The following is a 23,122-nucleotide window of genomic DNA, read 5'->3' on the forward strand; positions in this document are numbered from 1 at the left end:
ATACATGAATGAGCTGCATCGCCTGGCTTATTTTTAAAAAAATGACGTCATCCTCGTGCAAGGCCGAGAATAGTATTTATAATGGAAACTTGCGCCCGATTATGGCCCAGATTATCGCTGAGCGCTACTTTTGGCATTTTGCCCACAATTCGCCCAAATGATCGCTGGCCCAAAAAGACGCTGAAGAAAAGCTGCAATCACCTAACCTTAACTCGGCACTACTCGGCACTGTGGGGAGGATCTGTAGTTAAAGAATGCTTCAAGTGCTTGTCAGGAGAATCAATTTGTGAGTGATTTTAAGGGCCTTTTTGACTCTTGCCAATCATCTAATCACATCTGTATTTGTTGAGGACAAATTAAGGGCATTTATAGCGACTTATCGTGATGGAGCCGGTAATTTCTCAACCAGTATTGATCACTAATCACATGCTGCACAATAGAGATGGGAGAAGATATATTCAAGAGCATTATGTGCCCAATCAAAGAGGTGGCAGTCTGCCATGGAGGGTGAGACATTACACCAAATGCATTTACAGGGATCATAGATCATATCTGGACTTGTCCGATAACATGTGCGTTAAAAGGCTAATCTTCCGAAAGGAGGTCATCAATGACATATGCCAGCTAATTAAGGGAGATCTGCAGCCTACCAGCATCATCAGGACCACACTGCCCATTGAGGTTAAGGTTAATGCGGCATTTTCCTTCTACGCATCGGGCTCCTTTCAGGCCTCAGCTGGCGACATTTGCGGTATCTCTCAGCACGCCACACCTTGTTGCATTTGACAGGTGACTGAAGACCTGTACGCACGCAGGATGGACTTTATACACTTCCCTATGACCAGGGAGGCACAGACTGAGAGAGCTTTGGGTTTCTCGCGAATAGCAAACTTTCCCAAGATGCAGGGAGCAATAGACTGTATGCATATCTCCCTGTGAGCAGCTTTACAGGATGCAGAGATGTCCACTCCCTGAATTTGCAGCTCGTTGTCGACCACAAGCAAATAATCATGGCACTAAATGCAAATTTTCCAGGGAGCATTTATGATGCGCACATCTTGCATGAGTGCACCGTGTCTGATCTGTTTGAGAGTCAGCCACAAGTTTATGGTTGGATGCTGGGGATAAAGGATGTGGCCTTGCCAGCTGGCTCATGACCCCCCCCTGCATAAGCCCCAGATGGAAGCCGAGAAGCGCTACAACGAAAGCCATATAGCCACATAAAATGTCGTCGAAAAGGCAATTGGAGTTCTGAAACAGCGCTTCAGATGCCTGGACCACTCAGGAGGCAACCTACAATACCATCCTGAGCAGGTCGCTGACTTCAATGTGGTGTGCTGCATGTTGCATAACCTAGCTATCAGGAGAGGATAAGAATTCCTTTGATGTCAAAATAAAATGAGAAAAGTTAAATACAAGTTCATTGCTGTAATGTCAGGGTTAATATTAATCATCGATTTCTTCCCCCTCTGGTCCACAGTACAAGTAGCAGCAGAACTAGGGTATGTCATCCCATGAGGAAGGAAATGGAGTTCACCTCAGTTGGCTGATAGATTTTATTTTATATATCAACAGTGGCGAGAATAAAAGAAAGGTTCATTATGTGACTGATGGGGACCAAGTCCCCTATTCTCTCTGTCAACCCCCGTGGGAAAAGTTCTTTGCCAGAAAAAAAACGCGCATACGCAGAATGGCCGTTGCTATGGATGCCAGCCCTGCACAACTGAATACATCACTAAGGCCCATTTCACATCGCTAAGGCTATCGCCCAAATTAAAAAGGCGAAACTAGTGGTTTTTAAAATGACCGCTATTCCAGCGATCCTGAAAAATAGAAAAAGCACCAAGGCCGGAAATATCGCCCATTTTGGTGATAGCAATCATAGTGGAAAGTCGAGCCAGCAATAATAAGGCGGAAAAGTCACTGGTAGACATAGTCTATAGGCCCCCGAACAGTAGCTACACTGTTGGACAGAGTATAAAGAAATAATGGAGGCTTGTAATAAAGGAACGGCAATAATCATGGCCGATTTTAATCTTCATATTGATTGGACAAAGCAAATTAGCTAGGGCAGCCTTGAGGAAAAGTTCATGGAGTGTATCCGGGATAGTTTCATAGAAACATAGAAAATAGGTGCAGGAGTAGGCCATTCGGCCCTTCGAGCCTGCACCGCCATTCAATGAGTTCATGGCTGAACATGCAACTTCAGTACCCCATTCCTGCTTTCTCGCCATACTCCTTGATCCCCCAAGTAGTAAGGACTACATCTAACTACTTTTTGAATATATTTAGTGAATTGGCCTCAACAACTTTCTGTGGTAGAGAATTCCACAGGTTCACCACTCTCTGGGCGAAGAAATTTCTCCTCATCTCGGTCCTAAATGGCTTACCCCTTATCCTTAGACTGTGACCCCTTGAACAGTACGTTGCGGAACCAACCAGGGAGCAGGCTATCTTAGATCTGGTACTGTGTAATGAGACAGGATTAATAAATGATCTTGTAGTGAAGGATCTTCTAGGAATGAGTGACCATAAACATGGTTGAATTTCAAATTCAGTTGGAGGGTGAAACATAGAAACATAGAAATTAGGTGCAGGAGCAGGACATTCGGCCCTTTGAGCCTACACCACCATTCAATAAGATCATGGTTGATCATTCAACCTCAGTATCCCTTTCCTGCTTTCTCTCCATACCCCTTGATCCCTTTGGCCGTAAGGGCCATATCTAACTCCTTTTTGAATATATCTAACAAACTGGCCTCAACAACTTTCTGCGGCAGAGAATTCCACAGGTTAACCACTCTCTGAGTGAAGAAGTTTCTCCTCAGCTCGGTCTTAAATGGCTTACCCCTTATTCTTAGACTGACCCCTGGTTTTGGAAATCCCCAGCAACGGGAACATTCTTCCTGCCTCTAACCTGTCCAATCCCGTCAGAATTATTTACATTTCTATGAGATCCCCTCTCATTCTTCTAAACCCCAGTGGATACAAGCCCAGTTGACCCAGTCTCTCCTCATAATATCAGTCCTGCCATCCCGGGAATCAATCTGGTGAACCTTCGCTGTACTCCCTCAATAGCAAGAACGTCCTTCCTCAGATTAGGAGACCAAAACTGAATATAATATTCCAGGTGTGGCCTCACCAAGGCTCTGTACAACTGCAGTAAGACCTCCCTGCTCCTATACTCAAATCCTCTAGCTATGAAGGCCAACATGCCATTTGCCTTCTTCACCACCTGCTGTACCTGTGTGCCAACTTTCGATGACTGATGTACCATGACACCCAGTTCTCGTTGCACCTCCCCTTTTCCTAATCTGCCGCTATTCAGATAATATTCTGCCTTCGTGTTTTTGCCACCAAGTAGATAAGCTCACATTTATCCACATTATAATGCATCTGCCATGCATTTGCCCACTCACCTAACCTGTCCAAGTCACCCTGCGGCCTCTTAGCATCCTCCTCACAGCTCACACTGCCACCCAGCTTAGTGTCATCTGCAAACTTGGAGATATTACACTCAATTCCTTCATCTAAATCATTGATGTATATTGTAAATAGCTGGGGACCCAGCACTGAGCCTTGCGGAACACCACTCGTCACTGCCTGCCATTCTGAAAAAGACCCGTTTATCCCGAATCTCAACTTCCTGTCTGCCAACCAGTTCTCTATCCACGTGAATACATTACCCCCAATACCATGTGCTTTAATTATGCACACCAATCTCTTGTGTGGGACCTTGTGAAAAGCCTTTTGAAAGTCCAAATATACCACATCCACTGGTTCTCCCCTGTCCACTCTACCAGTTACATCCTCAAAAAATTCTAGAAGATTTGTCAAGCATGATTTCCCTTTCATAAATCCATGCTGACTTGGACCGATCCTGTCACTGCTTTCCAAATGCGCTGCTATTTCATCTTTAATAATTGATTCCAACATTTTCCCCACTACTGATGTCAGGCTAACTGGTCTATAATTCCTCATTTTCTCTCTCCCTTCTTTTTAAAAAGTCGTGTTACATTAACTACCGTCCAGTCCATAGGAACTGATCCAGAGTTGATAGACTGCTGGAAAATGATCACCAATGCATCCACTATTTCTAGGGCCACTTCTTTATGTACTCTGGGATGCAGACTATCAGACCCTGGGGATTTATCGGCCTTCAATCCCATCAATTTCCTTAACACAATTTCCTGACTAATAAGGATATCCTTCAGTTCCTCCTTCTCACTAGACTCTCGGTCCCCTAGTATTTCTGGAAGGTTATTTGTGTCTTCCTTCGTGAAGACAGAATCAAAGTATTTGTTCAATTGGTCTGCCATTTCTTTGTTCCCCATTATAAATTCACCTGATTCTGACTGCAAGCGACCTACGTTGTCTTCACTAATCTTTTTCTCTTCACATATCTATAGAAGCTTTTGCAGTCAGTTTTTATGTTCCCAGAAAGCTTCCTCTCATACTCTATTTTAAGAACATAAGAACATAATAATTAGGAACAGGAGTAGGCCATCTAGCCCCTCGAGCCTGCTCCGCCATTCAATAACACCATGGCTGATCTGACCGTGGACTCAGCTCCACTTACCCGCCCGCTCCCCGTAACCCTTAATTCCCTTATTGGTTAAAAAATCTATCTATCTGTGACTTGAATACCTTCAATGAGCTAGCCTCAACTGCTTCCTTGGGCAGAGAATTCCACAGACTCACAACCTTCTGGGAGAAGAAATTCCTTCTCAACTCGGTTTTAAATTGGCTCCCCCGTATTTTGAGTTCTAGTCTCCCCGACCAGTGGAAACAACCTCTCCGCCTCTATCTTGTCTATCCCTTTCATTATTTTAAATGTTTCTATAAGATCACCCCTCATCCTTCTGAACTCCAACGAGTAAAGACCCAGTCTACTCAATCTATCATCATAAGGTAACCCCCTCATCTCCGGAATCAGCCCAGTGAATCGTCTCTGTACCCTCTCCAAAGCCAGTATATCCTTCCTTAAGTCAGGTGACCAAAACTGCACGCAGTACTCCAGGTGTGGCCTTACCAATACCCTATACAGTTGCAGCAGGACCTCCCTGCTTTTGTACTCCATCCCTCTTGCAATGAAGGCCAACATTCCATTCGCCTTCCTGATTACCTGCTGCACCTGCAAACTAACTTCTTGGGATTCATGCACAAGGAGCCGGCGCCTCACAACTTGAGCCGCTTCGGGGAAATCCCCTCCGTGCCTTTCAGTTCCGCGCGGAGGGGTTTCCTGTACGGGCTGCTCCTGCACACCCTCAACTTTGCCATCCTCGCCGGCCGTCCGGACACGCCATGGCGTACCATCTTGCCGTCCGGAGGAGGCGGGGGTCCCCGATGGAGGGCACTCTACGCAGGGGTCCTCCCACTATTCATCGGGGACTTGGCCTGGAGGGTGGTGCACGGAGCAGTGCCGTGCAACAAATTTTTAAGCCGGTTCACGGACTCCCAGGCCGCCTGCAATTTCTGCGGTCTGGAAGAGTCCGTGTTCCATGTTTTTATGGAATGCACAAGGTTGCAGCCCCTGTTTTATTATTTGAAGGGGCTGCTCCTGAAATTCTGGCTGCACTTCAGTCCCACTCTCCTGATCTTTGGGCACCCTGTGCGGAGGGGAGCGGGTAGGTCCGAAGGCCTCCTCGTAGGACTGCTCCTGGGCATGGCCAAGGGTGCCATCAGCCGGTCCAGGCAGCGGGCGGTCGAGGGGGTCGTTCAACCTGACTGCCTGCCTCTCTTCCGCCCTTACATCCGGTCCAGGGTGTCCTTGGAGATGGAGCATGCGGTGTCCACCGGTACGCTCGCGGCCTTCCGCGAGAGGTGGGCACCGGAGGGACTGGAGTGCATCATCACGCCCGGCAACCAAATTTTAATTTGATTTTACGTTTTAAAGTTTAATTTGTTTTAATTGCCGGTGCTTTTAGTGTCCCCCTCCCCTTTTATAGGGGGCACTGGAAAAAATTTGATTTTAGCGCCCCAAAAAAAAAACCAAAAAAAAAGGGGGGGGAAAAAAAAAGGGGGGCCTTGAAAATGTCTGCTGTGTCACCCAGGCGGGTGGCACGGTTTAATGTTTATGTTAATTTTCAGGTAAACTCAAAAGAGTTTCATGCACAAGGACCCCCAGGTCCCTCTGCACCTCAGCATGTTGTAATTTGTCCCCATTCAAATAATATTCCCTTTTACTGTTTTTTTTCCCAAGGTGGATGACCTCACACTTTCCGACATTGTATTCAATCTGCCAAACCTTAGCCCATTCGCTTAACCTATCCAAATCTCTTTGCAGCCTCTCTGTGTCCTCTACACAACCCGCTTTCCCACTAATCTTTTCCCTCTCCTAATTAAACCCTTTGTCCTCCTCTGCTGAATTCGAAATTTCTCCTAGTCCTCAGGTTTGCTGCTTTTTCTGGCCAATTTATATGCCTCTTCCTTGGATTTAACACTATCCTTAATTTCCCTTGTTAGCCATGGTTGAGCCACCTTCCCCGTTTTATTTTTACTCCAGACCGGAATGTACAATTGTTGAAGTTCATCCACGTGATCTTTAAATGTTTGCCATTGCCTATCCACCGTATCATTCGCCAGTCTATTCTAGCCAATTCACGTCTCTTACCAGCGAAGTTACCTTTCCCTAAGTTCAGGACCCTAGTTTCTGAATTAACTGTGTCACTCTCCATCTTAATAAAGAATTTTACCATATTATGGTCACTCTTCCCCAAGGGGCCTTGCAGAACAAGATTGCTAATTAGTTTTTTCTCATTACACATCACCAAGCCTAGGATGGCCAGCCCTCTAGTTAGTTCCTCGACATATTGGTCTGGAAAACCATCCCTAATTCACTGCAGGAAATCCAACTCCATCTTATTGCTACCAGTTTGGTTAGCCCAATCAATATGTAGATTAAAGTCGCCCATGATAACTGTTGTACCCTTATTGCATGCATCCCTAATTTCTTGTTTGATGTTGTCCCCAACCTCACTACTACTATTTGGTGGTCTGTACACAACTCCCACTAGCATTTACTGCCCTTTGGCATTCCGCAGCTGTACCATTCAGATTCCACGTCATCCAAGCTCATGTCCTTTCTTACTATTGCGTTAATTTCCTCTTTAACCAGCAACACTACCCCACCGCCTTTTCCTTTCTGTCTATCCTTCCTGAATGTTGAATACCCCTGGATGTTGAGTTCCCAACTTGGTCACCCTGGAGCCATGTCTCCGTAATGCCAACTGTACCATATTCGTTCATAGCAGCCTAGGTGAGGCCACACCTGGAATATTGTGTACAGTTTTGGTCTCTTAACCTGAGGAAGGACATTCTTGTTATTGAGGGAGTGCAGCGAAGGTTCACCAGACTGATTCCCGGGATGGCGGGACTGACCTATCAAGAAAGACTAAATCAACTGGGCTTGTATTCACTGGAGTTCAGAAGAATGAGAGGGGACCTTATAGAAACGTTTAAAATTCTGATGGGTTTAGACAGGTTAGATGCAGGAAGAATGTTCACAATGTTGGGGAAGTCCAGAACCAGGGGTCACAGTTTAAGGATAAGGGGTAAGCCATTTAGGACCGAGATGAGGAGAAACTTCTTCACCCAGAGAGTGGTGAACCTGTGGAATTCTCTACCACAGAAAGTTGTTGAGGCCAATTCACTAAATATATTTAAAAAGGAGTTAGATGTAGTCCTTACTACTAAGGGGATCAAGGGATATGGCAAGAAAGCAGGAATGGGGTACTGAAGTTGCATGTTCAGCCATGAACTCACTGAATGGCGGTGCAGTCTAGAAGGGCCAAATGGCCTACTCCTGCACCTATTTTCTATGTTTCTATATTTCTGTTAACAAGCCTCTGTGTAAAAAAAAATTCTCCTAACCTTTCTTTTATTCCGTTGGTGATTATCTTGGATATTCTCTTGGTACTAACTGATTGGCCAGTGAGAAATAGTTTTTCCCTCTGTACCTTATCAAAATCCTTCAGAATTTTGAGCATCTCTATCAGATCTTCTAATTGTATCAATATAGCAGTTAAACCGCCTTGTTTAAAGAGGTTCGATGTTTTCATCTTAGAATCTTCCAAACAGTTACACTTGAACAGTGCATAATTGCATGAGAGGTGATCTTATTGAAATGTGTAAGATTATGAGGGGGCTTGACAAGGTGGATGCAGAGAGGATGGTTCCACTGATAGGGGAGACTAGAACTCGGGGAAATAATCTTAGAATAAGGGGCCACCCATTTAAAACTGAGATGAGGAGGAATTTCTTCTCTCAGAGGGCTGTAAATCTATGGAATTCGCTGCCTCAGAGCTGTGGAAACTGGATCATTGAATAAATTTAAGACAGAAATAGACAGTTTCTTAACCGATAAAGGAATAAGGGGTTATGGGGAGCGGGCAAGGAAGTGGACCCGAGTCCATGGTCGGATCAACCATGATCGTATTAAATGGTGGAGCAGGCTCGAGGAGCCGTATGGCCTTCTCCTGCTCCTATTTCTTATGTTCTTATATGTTATTTTATTATGTAAATGGGTAAGGCCAACTCGGTCAAACATGTATTGTAATCCTTAAACCTGAATGTGATTGAGTATATACCACATTAAGTTAAGCGCAGCTAAAGCTGCAATACTATGGGGGCAAAATTGCCCTACGCCCTGATTGGGGGTAGTAACCAGCTGGGGCCAGGATTTTCTGCGCCCGGTGAAAAAGTCCCGCTCCCGCCACTGAATTGGGCTCACTGCCTCTCAAAGGTGCGGAGCATAATCTCGCACACTCCACTTCCTTTAGAGGCGAGTCCCGGGGCACTACTGTGACGCGGACTGCAGCGCTACGCAGATGCTCCAGGTAGTGCTGATGTGCTTCAACGCCCCTCCTCCTTTACTTAAAGGAGAGGGTCACTGCACACTCTGCAAGGCCTCTGATGGCCTCCACTAGGGCAGTGTGGGACCGGGCCTGCAGCCCGGCACCCAAAACGAAGTGTCGTGCTGCATGATGGCGGCCTGGACCATGCTAGGCATCATATGCTGGAGCCGACCCGAGAGTCGGAAAACCAGTAAAGCTGGCAGAGCGGAGCACTGGTTCTCTCCCCTTTAAGTTCCGTCCCATGAGCAGATGTTGCGAAGCTGGCATTGACATCCACTTGTGCCAGTCTCACTGCGGGATAATTTCCCTTGTGGGGCGGTAAGGGGTCGGCGCGCAGTGCTTAGGGGTTGCTGAGCACGGTGATGACGGCACTGCTGGTTGTGCGGTGGCCTGTGGCAGCGCCTCCGCAAATTCCTGGGCAATTTCATGGGAGCCAGTAGAGCCTCTTCCGTCTCTAAAAAAGGAGCAATTTCGCCCCCTATAATTCTTAACTGGGGACTGCTATGTTACGTTGAGTAGAGCATAATCCTGAAACCGCAATAATTAGTTGGACATCAAACTTTGTCCTGTTCAATCGCTGATATCTATGGGGAGCGGGCAGGGAAGTGGAGCTGAGTCCATATCAGATCAGCTATGATCTTATTGAATGGTGGAGCAGGCTCGAAGAACCAAATGGCCTACTCCTGCTCCTATTTCTTATGTTCTTAGTAAGGAGAGAGTTGAATTGGTCTTTGTAATTAATGAGCCTTAATTGTAAAGACCAATTCAACTCTTCACTTACTGATAATCACATAGTTCAATGACCAGAGCTACATCAGGTATTTAAAAAAATATATATTTATTCGTTCATAGGATGTGGGCGTAGCTAGTAAGGTCAGCATTTATTGCCCATCCCTAATTGTCCTTGAGAAGGAGGTGGTGAGCCACTATTTCAAAGGGCAGTTAAGAGTCAACCACATTGCTGTGGGTCTGGAGTCACATGTAGGCCAGACCACCACATGATGGCAGTTCCCTAAAGGACTTTAGTGAACCAGATAATCTGGTAGTTTCATTGGCTTTTTATTCCAGATTTATTTATTAACTGAATTTAAATTCCCCAGTGGTGGGATTTGAACTCATGTCTCCAGACCATTAGTCCAGGCCGCTGGATTACTAGTCCAGTGACATAATGCTACTGTACCCTAGGTATCACACATATAAAAACCCGAAGAACAAAGCTAAATCACAATTCATGGTTCCTGTATATATACCTATTGAATAAATTTCAACACCTTCATTTTTCCCGATACTTTATGTAAAGAGTAATTAATTAAAATGTGGGTGTTTGCTTTCGCAGAGGCACAATGGTGCTGACAGTTCTGTAATGTTTTTAGATGAAAGTTGCATGTGGCATGCTGCTGATATTGCTGTGCCCCTGCAATAAATACAATTCATGTTGTGCTGTCACTTGAGTTGTGTAAAACATCATACAAGTTAAATGACTAACTTCTTCATGTCATATTTTAGATTGCATTGTTATGGAACACAGACCGGAGTCACATACATTATCGTGTGCAAAAGGCTGGTCACCTATGGGATACATTATGAGCGTAGCATTTGAACATCATGTTTCCACCTTAAACAAAACTATTGCTGGTTATTTTGAAATGTAATAACTGTTATGTGCACGCCACATTCATTCTAATGTTAGTATTTCAGAGAAAAGTATGCTTTTTCAGGAAATTGGTTAGAGCTTTGATCATTAACTCTACTATAATATCTTCAGTTATTAACAAGTTAGGTGCATTGCAAATATATCTTGGGTGAAAAGTGTAAGAAGATTTTTGATTCAAAAACAAAGGTCTGAAAAAGACAATCACATGTAATTATGTTATGTTTTAAATAATAGAAAATGAAATACAGAGAAAAGAGATAAATATGGAACAAAAAAGTACCTGCACATTTCACGCCCTGAGCAATCAGACCCCACATAAAATTGGCACAGTACTCACACCAGTGAGGCCCTCGGAATGTGTGAACCTGCAATGTATCAGTGCAATATTAGGGAAAGAAGATCATGCAACAAAATTAGAGCTTTAATGAACAGTTTAGCACCAAGAATTATTCAAGTGAATTGTTTGATTAAAATAAAGAACTATTTAACAAAACTGAAGAGAAGAAAAATCTTAAAATAATGGTTATACAAAACTGAAAATGTAGAGTTTGGAAGTAGTTATGTAAGATCCAGTTGCTCGCAATACAATTTTTTTTCTTAATGTTTAGTAATCTTTATGTTAGCAATTAAAAAAGTGAAAGGTAAATGAAAAATGCATGACCACTGAGTGTATTTTTGTTGCTAATAATATATCTAATATAATTTATATAATATAAATAATATATTAAATGGAAGAGCAGTGCCTGTAGGTGGCTACATGAGTGGAGGTGTGTTACCATGGCAACTTTCAGTGATGCTACTGCAGTGGTATTAGCATTTTTAGATACTCAAAAACATCACTATTGGAACAAATTAGACAGTTATTTTGAAAATCAAACATGCATTTGGTAAAGCACCTGGAATATATTAATACAAATGAATCTTAACATCATATGTATGATAGAAGTTTGTCACCCAAACTCTTTGAATATGGAGTATGTAAGTGAAACAGAGATAGGACATGAATTTTACCAGACTAGGAATCTACAACTTTCCTTTGCACAAATACATAAGCAAATTTTGTTGTGGTACAGGTACTACAAATGGGCAGATTATTAGGAATAAATTGTTTTTCAGATTGTTGTACACTAAAGGACATTAATGAAAAAGCACACTGTCTTGAATATTAAAGTAGCTAGGCACCAACATGTTGTGTCAAATTCCTATCAAATAAAGCAGCATTAACCCCGATCCCTGGAAAAAGCACTATGACAACCAAAGGTTCTTGGAGAGCATTAACTCATGTGCAAATGAAGCCAAGCAAATTAACTGAATCAGCTGATGAAGTTTAAGTTAAACATTAGAAAAACAAATTATGGCAGAGGCTTTAAAGTGGAAACAAACTGTTAATGCTTAAGCATTTTTGCTCATAAAAATCAGAAAACCTGAGTACACAATACGAAGTTACTGAATACTGGAAACAAAAGCAGTTCCTTCCCCCAACAAAATCACAAGACCGGAAAAGCTGTTTTTGGAAAAGCACACCAAGGAATTAATGACTGACTCCTGTAAATGTTTTCTAACTGAATGCATGGTCATAAATATTCAGAAATAAAATTAAACAATCAATGAGGCACAAAATGTTCTACTACCCCTTCACTATGAGTATAGTTTGGCAGTAACCATAAGCCGATATACATAGAGCAAAACAGAATTATAATATAATGATCTCAAGAATCTGTTCACATCTCTTCTATAAGCAAAGGAATAAAATGCTACGAAAACATGTATGTCTACTGGGACCATTTTCTAATTATAAGCTGGTAGGAAGGTTGCAAAAAGAAAATATTGGAAATGGGATATTTTACTAGTGTGAGTAATTTCATGTACTTCCACTAGCTCTGCATCTTTCAACATGATCACCTCATTAGCAAAGGACGGTTTCACTCGAAATAATGATGTAGGCCAGCTGCTAGTACCAGTCGAGACAACCCAAACTCAGACTCGAGACAGGTTATCTGCGACAAATATCAAAAAGGTCTAGTGTTTGTCTCAGTGAGAGGAATTTAGCTGTTATTTTAAGTGAGGATTGAATACTATATAAAATTAATTTCCCAAAGCTAATGCATACTTCCAAAGTACTGACAGAATGCAGGTGTTACTGTCGCTAAAACTATGCTGTTCTTTATATTTGAATGGGAGAAAACTGCTTAGTTTATGCCCTTGATCGTTTAACTTCATGAATGCTATAATTTACCCTTTAAAGGAAATATATGTTTGGGGTTTGAACAAATTGCCACAGACAGTATAATGCAACATGCAGCAACCTCTTTTGAATAATGATACAAATTTAACAGCTACATGACAATATAAACAAAGTTTGAGTAAAACAGTTCAGTTAAATAATTGTTCAATTTTAACATTGAAAAAAAATTCCAACTCAAATTCATGATAATAACCAGAGTTTAGTTTTATAATAAACAATTCTACAATACAATGGCTATATAACTATTATTAAAATATCTAAATAAATTAACATCTAAAATACATATTTAAAAACTTACACATCTGGTCATTGCTAACTATATTAATTTGAATTCCTTACCTTGAAATTATGTACTTTCTCATATTTTGGAATCCGTTCATTTTCCTTCAGTGTGGCTCTTCGAACAAGTGAAGTCAACTGTGAATAAGCAAACAGTTTTAGTGGTTGCCACAAAGTTGAGGATGCTTTTTGGGGTCCCATTCTCATTCCTAGAGCTGCTACCAAAATATCTTGCTGATGGTTCTCTTTCTTAGCCTCGCGGATTAGGAATTTATAAGGTTTTCTACCTGACCAGGACTTCTTGGATGGCATCTTGAATGTACTTTGCAATTTTTATGACCAATCTGATATAATAGCTTGCTAAATTAAAAATCTGCAAACTGGTTTTCTTTATCTAACCAGGTTAAAGGCTAATACATTTCAGATAATTCAAACTAGCAATGGAGAAACCTAGACCATGTTCTGCTGAATGGGGACTCTGTATGTGATGTGCTACATTTTTTAAAAGGCAACTTAACGTAGTCAATCTTTCATTATCCTGGTTTATAACAGATCTTGTCATACATTTTCTTTTAAAATGCAAGATAAATGGAAAATTAAACCAGCATATGATTTGAAGTATTCTCCTTGCAACAGATAAAAATATCCAAGTCAGCCAATCACTTAGCAACTCATTTGCAAACAGTACTTAAAAGCTCAGTGGGTCAGCTTTAAGGTCATTCTCCGTTGCACTTTTGTTCAGATGGTCTCCTGAATTAAAGATGCTCCAAAGTCGTGCCTTCAACCAGTTTGTGGATACCGAGCTCCTGACAACCTTCATCTCGTGGGGTGGGGGAGGGGTGGGGGCTGGGTTTCAGCAGGCACAGTGGATTAGTCAGGTCATATTAAGAAATCAGCCAGCCAATAGCAAATCCCTGGCACTGATCCATTGTTCCTGAGGACTGAGTGCTTTCATCATGTTAGATTAAAAAAACAACCATCAGTAGGAAAATAATGAGCAATGAATGAGTCATGCATCATTAAAAACACGCCATGTAACTATATTTTAAATGAATCTTTAAACTAATTTTGTATATTTTTCCACTTTATTTACTCCTAAAATGTATTTAAACATTTTATAACATTGTTTACCTAAATGTTGGACATCTTTTTATTTACAAATAAAATGATATCAGCTTTAATATTCAAAATCATTGCTCCTTGGAAACAGAAACAAAACAGAACCATAATTTAGTATCTTTGCTCATATTCATGAATATATTCAAATTAGAAGTGTATTACACATTTCAAGCTGGAATATACTCAGGGGGCTTTTCTCCAGAAACAGGATTAGTTATTGGAGAATTGTCTCATTTTGATAACTACATCAAATAAGATTAAGATTTTCCATTTCTCGTTATCTTTTGAAAGCAGTTGATATTTTGTCTATCATACATGTTTTTTTGTAATATAAATTTTTGGTGAGGTATTAAAACATTTATTAATACAATTGTGGATATGGTAAATCAATAGCATAATATTTTGCTATAATATAAAATAAACTTTTTAATTGCGGGTTGAATGCTGACTTGAAAGGCTTCTTTGTTGTCTTGGCAGTTTGCATCGATACTTGTTTCAGACATTTAAATAATTTTAGCTTTACACTCAAAAGGAAATGCCATTTCCCATTCTGACTATGGCCTAGAAGTTATACCATGCCCAAAACAAATGCACAGGGGCAGGATAGGGGCTGCTCGCGTCTCTTCATGTGAACGGTGGGACCATCAAATGTTATGCTGGGTCCTCATTATCATGTGTGAGGGCACGCAGCCAGTACTACCCACACTGCTTATTGGCTGTGTGTCTGTTTGGTAGGTGGGGGGAGGGAGGGCGACATGAAATCAGGGATCCCTGACGTCACTTAAAAGTAGCCAGCACCTCGTAAGGGGGTGGTGCACTATGGCCGCGGACAGCAGGAATCCTTGAAAGGTGCAGAATGGCTGAAAGACGTCCAGAGAGGGTAACCAAGTTTTCCAATGTAGCGTTGGAAGCTCTGGTCCAGGAGGTGGGCAAGAGGAGAGAGATCCTTTTCCCTTCAGGGAGCAAAAAGCCCTCCAGGCAACACTCCCACTGTCAGTGGGAAGAGATCTCTGCGAAGGTCACTGCTAGGAGCTTAACTCCCAGGATATGACTGCAATGAGTTGTCACAGTAAGAATCCTAACGCTCACCTCAATTACTCTCTCCTCACACCTGCAGCCCTACTTCTCACAACACTACCCTCCACCGCCTCCTTTCACTCTCCTCCAATCACTGCACCACAGTTCACTCCATTTCCTTAGCCTCCTACTCACCCATTCAGCACCTCCAACTTTCACCACGATTGAACTCTCACTTTCCCACACCTCACATTTTGCACACAATATTCACACTAGTTGACCGCAACAGGCACATTCTCAAAACAGCTCACAAGGCGGTCACAAGACCATTCCCTCCTTTCTTGCACGGGAAGGTCATACACAACACGAGGCAACAGGGGGAACTGGAGGAAGCTGAGCCTGCTTGCACACCCTCTACCCACTGGAGGATAGAATCATAGAAAATTACGACACAGAAGGAGGCCTTTTGGCCCATCGTGGCCGTGTCGGTCGAAAAAGAGCTACCCAGCCTAATCCCAGCTTCGAGCACTAGGCCCGTAGCCCTGTAGGTCATGGCTCGAAGTGCACATCCAAGCACTTTTTAAATGTGATGAGACTTTCTGCCTCTACCACCTTTTCAGGCAGTGAGTTCCAGACCCTAGGTTGACGGGGGGTCTCATCACATTTAAAAAGTGCTTGGATGTGCACCTCAAGAGCTGTGACCTACAGGACTACGGACATCAGGAGCAGGGGGCGAGTCATGGCCATGGCGAGTAGCATTGCTGATGGAGTCGTCATGTAGGGTCTCTTTACACTCAGCCCTCTTTTTCCCTTCTCACTCGCCCTAAACACTGCATGACAAACTGCAGCTACTTTAATTAACTATCTGCTCTCCCTTCCAACTGAAAGCTAACCTTTGCCTCTCTCTTTCATTTCAGATGTGAAAATGTCGAGGCCTCTGTGCCACTTCAAGAAATAGAGAGCAGTCCTTCTGAAGATGCAGCGTTACATGATCTGATTAGCTCAGAGATTAGCACCATGTGTATTTTAGCAAGTAGGTTAGAGGAGCAGTCGGCACGTGGTAAATCACCAGACACAAGTCAGCAGGAGCCAGGGCAGGGCAATAGAACACCACAGATGCCAACTTACCAGTGGGTGAGATCCCATACTAGCACTGCTGCAGCAGACTCCGATGTCGACTTTGAAGGTATAGACTATCGATGAGAGCTGATGGGCATACAGCAGGAAATGCTAGGTGCACTGGGCATCCTACCAGTGAGCTTGTGCATAATGGCTGAGAGCATAGAAGGGTCCAGCTCCAACTTATGACGGGGACTTCACGCAGAGCATGGATACGATTCTGTCCAATATGGAGTGAGTGGTGAGCTCCATGAACATGACAGTAGTGCCCACAATGATGGAGAGTCTGGTGACTACTCTAACAGCTTCCATGTCAGCCCACACTGCTTCCAAATTGGTCCTGAGATACAGTGTTGATAGCAGCTTCAAGAGAATCACATCATTCCTGCATTCTGTTCTCATGCAGAGCTGGAGATGCTGCCCCAGGAGATTGGTTTTGGCTCCATGGGAGAAGCACCTGATGTCCTCTCTCAGCATCACCACCACCACCCACTCAGCCAGTGCCCTAGTCAGCCCCACCTGGGCCAAAGCTCAGGCCCAAGCCGAGATGTTGCAGTCTGTAGCCGCGCCCTCACGGCGCAGAGTTGCTTGACATTGTTCACTTCGGCAATCGCAGTGTCCTCAATAGAAACTCCATAGCCTCCTAAGCTGTAGTTAATGGGAATATACTTTATAAGAGCTCTAGGATAGGTAAACGAGCACACTAGAGAGGCACTGAGGGCTGGTACAACGGTGATTCTTAATTCAACAAGTGAACTATTATACAAATATGAATTGAGCTTTTTGTTCCGGCTTTGGTATTGGCGTTAATATTTGCAGTTAAGTGCGGGCAAGTCCCATGAGATTGGGCTACAGGAATTCGATCACAAGAAAGAACATAAAAAATAGGAACAGGCCATTTGGACCCTCGGGCCTGCTCCACCATTTAATAAGATCATGGCTGATCTGATTTTGGGCTCAGGTCTACTGCCCTGCCCACTCCCCATAACCGTTCAGTTCCTTATCGTTCAAAAATCTGTTTATCTCCACCTTAAATATATTCAGTGACCCAGCCTCCACAGCTCTCTGGGGCAGAGAATTCCAAATTTATGACCCTCTGATCTGAGAGAAGAAATTCCTCCTCATCTCAGTTCTAATGGGCGACCCCTTATTCTGAAGCAATGCCCCCGAGTTCTAGATTCCCCGAGTGGAAACATCCTCTCTGCAACTGCCTTGTCGAGCCCCCTCAGTATGTTTCAATAAGATCACCACTCATTCTTCTAAACTCCAATGATTATAGGCCTAACCTGTTCACCCTTCCTCCATAAGTCAACCCCTTCATCTCAGGAATCAACCTAGTGAACCTTCTCTGAACGGCCTCCAATGCAAATATATCCCTCCTTAAATAAGGAGACCAAAACTATACGCAGTAGTCTAGGTGTGGACTCACCAATACCCTATACAGTTGTAGCAGGACTTTCCTGCTTTTATACTCCATTCCCCTTGCAATAAAGGTCAACGTTCCATTTGCCTTTCTAACTACTTGCTGTACTTGCATACTAACTTTTTGTGTTTTATGCACAAGGACCCCCAGGTCCCTCTGTACTGCAGCATTTTGTAATCTCTCTTCATTTAAATAATAATTAGCTTTTTTATTTTTCCTGCCAAAGTGGATAACCTCAAACTTTCCTACATTATACTCCATCTGGCAAATATTGGCTCACTCAGTTAGCCTGTCTATATCACTTTACAGATTCTTTTTGTCCTCCTCACAACTTGCTCTCCCACCCATCTTTGTATCATCAGCAAAATTGGCTATATTACACTCGGTCCCTTCATCCAAGTCATTAATATAGATTGTAAATAGTTGAGGACCAGTAACGATCCCTGTGGCACCCCACTAGTTACCGTTTGCCAACCAAAAATTATCCATTTATCCCGACTCTCTGTTTTCTGTTAGTTAGCGAATCCTCTATCCATGCTAATATATTACCCCCAACCCCGTGAGCTCTTATCTTGTGCAGTAACTTTTTATGTAGCACCTTATCGAATGCCTTCTGGAAATCTAAATACACCACATCCACTGGTTCCCCCTTATCCACCCTGCTCATTACATCCTCGAAGAACTCCAGCAAATTTGTCAAACATGATTTTCCTTTCATAAAACCATGCTGACTCTGTTTGACTGTATTATGCTTTCCCATATATCCTGCTACCGCTTCCTTAATAATGGACTCCAGCATTTTCCCAACGACAGATGTTAGGCTAACTGGTCTATAGTTTCATAAGAACATAAAAAGTAGGAGCAGAAGTAGGCCATTTGGCCCCTTGAGCCTGCTCCGCCATTCAATAAGATCATGGCTGATCTGATCACGGACTCAGCTGCACTTCCCTGCCCGTTCCCCATAACCCTTTACTCCCTTATCGCTCAAAAATTTGTCTATCTCTGCCTTAAAATATATTCAATGACCCAGCCTCCAAAGCTTTCTGGGGCAGAGAATTCCATAGATTTTCAACCCTCAGAAGAAATTTCTCCTCATCTTAGTTTTAAATGGGCAGCCCCTTATTCTAAGACTATGTCCCCTAGATTTAGTTTCCCCTATGAGTGGAAATATCCTCTCTGCATCCACCTTGTCGAGCCCCCTCGTTATCTTATAAGTTTTAATAAGATCACCTCTCATTCTTCTGAACTCCAATGAGTATAGGCCCAACCTATCTTCTGCTTTCCTGCTTTCTGTCCCCCTCCTTTTTTAAATAGGGGCCTTACATTTGCGGTTTTCCAATCCATTGGGACCTCTCCAGATTCCAGGGAATTTTGGTAGATTGCAACCAATGCATCCACTATCTCTGCAGCCATTTTTTTTAAGACCCTAGGATGCAAGCCATCAGGTCCAGGGGACTTGTCCACCTTTAGTCCCATTATTTTACCTAGTACTTTTTCTTTAGTGATAGCGATTGTTTTAAGTTCCTCCCTCTCTGTAGCCCCTTGATTATCTATTATAGGGATGTTTTTAGTGTCTTCTACCATGAAGACCGATACAAAATATTTGTTCAAAGACTCTGCCATTTCCCTGTTCCCCATTATTAATTCCCTAGTCTCATCCTCTAAGGGACCAATGTTTACTTTAGCCACTCTCTTCCTTTTAATATACCTGTAGAACCTCTTACTATCTGTTTTTATATTTCTTGCTAGTTTACTCTCATAATCCATCTTATCTCTCTTTATTATTTTTTTAGTCATCCTTTGCTGGTTTTTAAAAAATTCCCAATCCTCTGGCCTCCCACTAATCTTGGCAACAGTATATGCCATTGTTTTCAATTTGATACCATTCTTTACTTCCTTAGTTAGCCACGGATGGTTTTTCCTTCTTAGTGTTTCCTTCTCATGATGGTGGTTGTGAGGACTGCAGTTATAAGGATTGTTAGTGTATTGGCGAGGGGAAGGATTCTTCAGGTGAATTGGTCTTGTATAAATTGTTCGATAAGAGCTCTGGCAGCTAAGGGCTCCTGCTCTCCTTTTTGCTGTCCAGGTGCTGGTAAGGGATGGTCTTAAAGTACTGAAAAATTCTGCAGCATGCAACACATGGTCTCAAATCTGGAAACGCAGAACTGTCCAGGCAGCAGAAGCATGCTGATGGTCTGCTCAATGGTATTTCTGGTGGCACATGGCTCTCACTGTCAGCCAGTTATGAGTTTGTGCCCAGGTTCTTCACAGAAGTCGTGAGCCTTGTCCGGAGGTGACATCCCTTGTTGCCATGTAGCCAGTTTGTGACCCGAGGGCCTTTTTGGAATAAGGTATCTCAGAGGATTAGTGCAGGCCGAATGAATCATGACTGTTGCCAGGGAACTGTTCACAGACCTGCATGATGTGCCACCAGTGGTCGCAAACAAGCTGCACATTCAAGGAGTGGCATCCCTTTCTATTGAGAAAGATGCCAGGCTGATGATGGAAAGGATGCAAGCAAAGTGAGTGCAGTCTATGACATCTTGGACCCTGGCGAAGCCTTCCATGAGGGTGAAACTTCGTCTTCTCCCGTCCAGTATGTGATGGATGTGTTTCTCCTGGCATAGAGGGCCTCAGCCACCTCCCTATACAGCGGTGCACAGTAAACTGGGAGATGTCGCTGATATCAATTACTGCAGCCTTAGATGTCCATATGCTCTAAAAGTTAAAGGCTACGAAGACCTTGACAGCACAGGCAGTGCTGCCTATACCCTGGTTGCGACTCCAGTTGTGGCTGCAACAAGATGACAGGTTCTTTGGGAAAGCGCACGTGTTAAGACACACTGCTCCTTGTTGACGTTGAGGTGTGAGGAGTGCTCCCAGATGACCTGCTGTGGGTATGGTGTCCTGCGTAGTGCCCTCCACTTCCCTCTTTTCTCAGACCCCTCCTGCTCTCTCCAGTCTTATTCGTTGCTTCTTCATCTCCTCCAGCCCCAAATCACCCACCAGATCAGCCACAAATGGAACTAACTGTTTGCAAAGCAGACAAGAACAGTCAAGCACCATCACAGAGCTGTTCTCACACGTGGAATGGAAAAAATAGCCCCAAAAGGCCCACAAGTTAAGTATCAGCCTAAGAGGACAAACCAGCGTCTAACCTGAATGGGCTGGATGAGCCCTTTAAGTAACGCTCCTGCAGGGTTCTTGTTGACGGTTAGATCACGATTTATGGGTGAGTTTATCACGTGGCAAAACAGATGCTGGGGCAGACCAATTTCCTAAAAGGGTCCTAAAACAAGCATAGGACACTTATTTTATTATTAGGCTTCTAATATTTCCAGTGCACACCCTGGATGCTTATGGGGCAGCCCAATCCAATATGATGGGTAGTGCATTTCTGGTGTGCACCCTTTTTATGCTTTTAAAACGACACAGAATGATAACATTGTGTAGGCCTTTCTGACTCCTAGCTTGGATATAATTCTATGGGCACTGGTCTTCTTGCATACCTTACCTAGGTGGCCATTTTTCAGTTGTGAGCCAGTAAGCACTGGCAGGCTACTTGATTCCATCCAAGTCTCATCTTGTAATTATGTATTTCCAGCACGGTCCGCTAGATAGAAATCAGGAATGGGAATCCTTGTTAATTTTCCACCTGGTACAATACAGGGGCACTGAGGTCAAATGTCAAACTTCTACCGCTGCCCCATCAGCGATCAGAAAGTTCATGAAAGACCAGAGAACGAATGTGGGTACTTCCTGATCCCCATGGCTCAGTTCTTTACTGCCTTAGTCAGTTCAATCATGAGGAAAGCCCTAAAGCCATTTACTTTAATAAAGGTCTCATTTTATATTTGAGGGTTAACTTTAAGACCAAGCTTCCTACTTTACAACCAAAGATATCCAGATAATAACTACATAATAATTTTATTCAGAATACTATGAATACTATCAATAATTATACATTTTTCTTTCTGTAGTTTATAATCTTTGGAATCAAAAGTTAACAAACTTTTGCTGGTCTTGAGAAGAATTGTATAATTGAACTATATCCCTGATACAACCGCAAATTCAGTCAACATATTACAGATTTTATTCTTAGGAATCTTAAATTCTTGTAGCATTCAATTCTTGCTGTTAATAACAGAGTTATACCATATGGAGGACGGTTAATTTTTGTGTAGTCATTATTCATATCTCGATGTTCTGGAGAGGCCCTGCATTATATTTGCATCATTGCCAATGACAGAAGATTTAATTTTTTTTAAATCAGTACAATGTATTAAAAAATAACTGGAAGGGAGGCAGAGGATTGAGTCAGAAATTCAATCTCAGGGTTCAGACAACTCAAATTGTGAGAGCAGTACAACTTGGTCTATTCCATTCCCAGCTATCAAATTATTTTACTGGTCTAAATTATAAATATGGAACAAAATATGTGTCAAATTAGCACACAACAATCGTGCTAAACTAAATCACAACACTGCTAATGGAAACAATTAACTTCAAGATACAATTTTAAAAAATCTATTTGGATTCTACCAGAATCAATCAGCAATATGCTAACAAAAATATGCTAGCAAATGTGCTGACTGCACAACTTACATCAAAATAGTTACTTTTTAGTGATACCAATTCATTTAGTAAACTTCAATTACAAAATACAGTTTAGCAGCAAACTTAAATGAAAGTGAATATATAAGAATGTCTATATCTCATGTAATTAAAAATAAAACAGATCAGTTCTATTAACTCTGTAGGGTCCATTTTAAGTCCCAGGCAGGAAGGTGGCCTAGCAAGCAGAGATGCCAAGGCGATTTCAATGGCCGGGCCTTATTTATATGCTGCTGGTTGATGACCCAACCAAAATAGCCGGGCAGTCGGCAGGAAGCGGTTGCCTGGCTGTTAATATCGGGTGGCAGGCGGCCACCATTGGGATCCAGAGGAAACCATCCCTGGCACTGTTAAGTCTTCAGGAGGTGGTTTAACAGGCGATCGCAGTCAAGGAATGGGGAGGGAAGCCTGGAGTATTGGACACCCGAGGTTTCCTTGTGGGGCCTGGAAGATCATTACTGCTCCTCCAGACCCACAAGGAAAAAATTTAGTTAAAAAAAACTTGCCTTACTTGGCCTGTTCTGCCTGGATCCAGTTCCCGGCAGGTTTGGTCTTGCACAGAAGCGACAACTGCTCCTCTGCGCAGGCCCAGACAATGTCATCGGAGCCCAATCTGCATATTTAAAGGACTCTGCCGGCTTTGGATATGTGTCCTTGCCATCTGCATTTTAAAATTGCTGTTGAGGAGTTTGGGCGGGTAGCCAGTGGATAAGCTCGTTGCTCCATTTCAATTACCCCCTGTCCGGTTTCTGCTGGGCAGGGGGAATTAAAATGCCCCTCGTTATTTTTTTTGGATA

The 23,122-nt window shown here is 42.9% G+C and overlaps 1 protein-coding gene across 4 annotated transcripts in view; it reads right to left on the bottom strand.

Moving 5' to 3' along the window:
- Window positions 1-23,122, bottom strand: part of LOC139259856 (N-chimaerin) — a 332,546-nt gene that overhangs the window by 64,014 nt on the left and 245,410 nt on the right. For all 4 annotated transcript variants that reach the window (XM_070875745.1, XM_070875747.1, XM_070875748.1 and 1 more), the window contains 2 exons: window positions 13,094-13,171; window positions 10,790-10,874 (listed from right to left, as the gene is read on the bottom strand). In XM_070875745.1, coding sequence (XP_070731846.1) covers window positions 10,790-10,874; window positions 13,094-13,171 — 163 coding nt within the window. The remainder of the gene's footprint in view (window positions 1-10,789; window positions 10,875-13,093; window positions 13,172-23,122) is intronic.

The sequence above is a fragment of the Pristiophorus japonicus genome, chromosome 3 (genome assembly GCF_044704955.1).
Source record: "Pristiophorus japonicus isolate sPriJap1 chromosome 3, sPriJap1.hap1, whole genome shotgun sequence".
Classification (NCBI taxonomy): Eukaryota; Metazoa; Chordata; class Chondrichthyes; family Pristiophoridae; genus Pristiophorus; species Pristiophorus japonicus.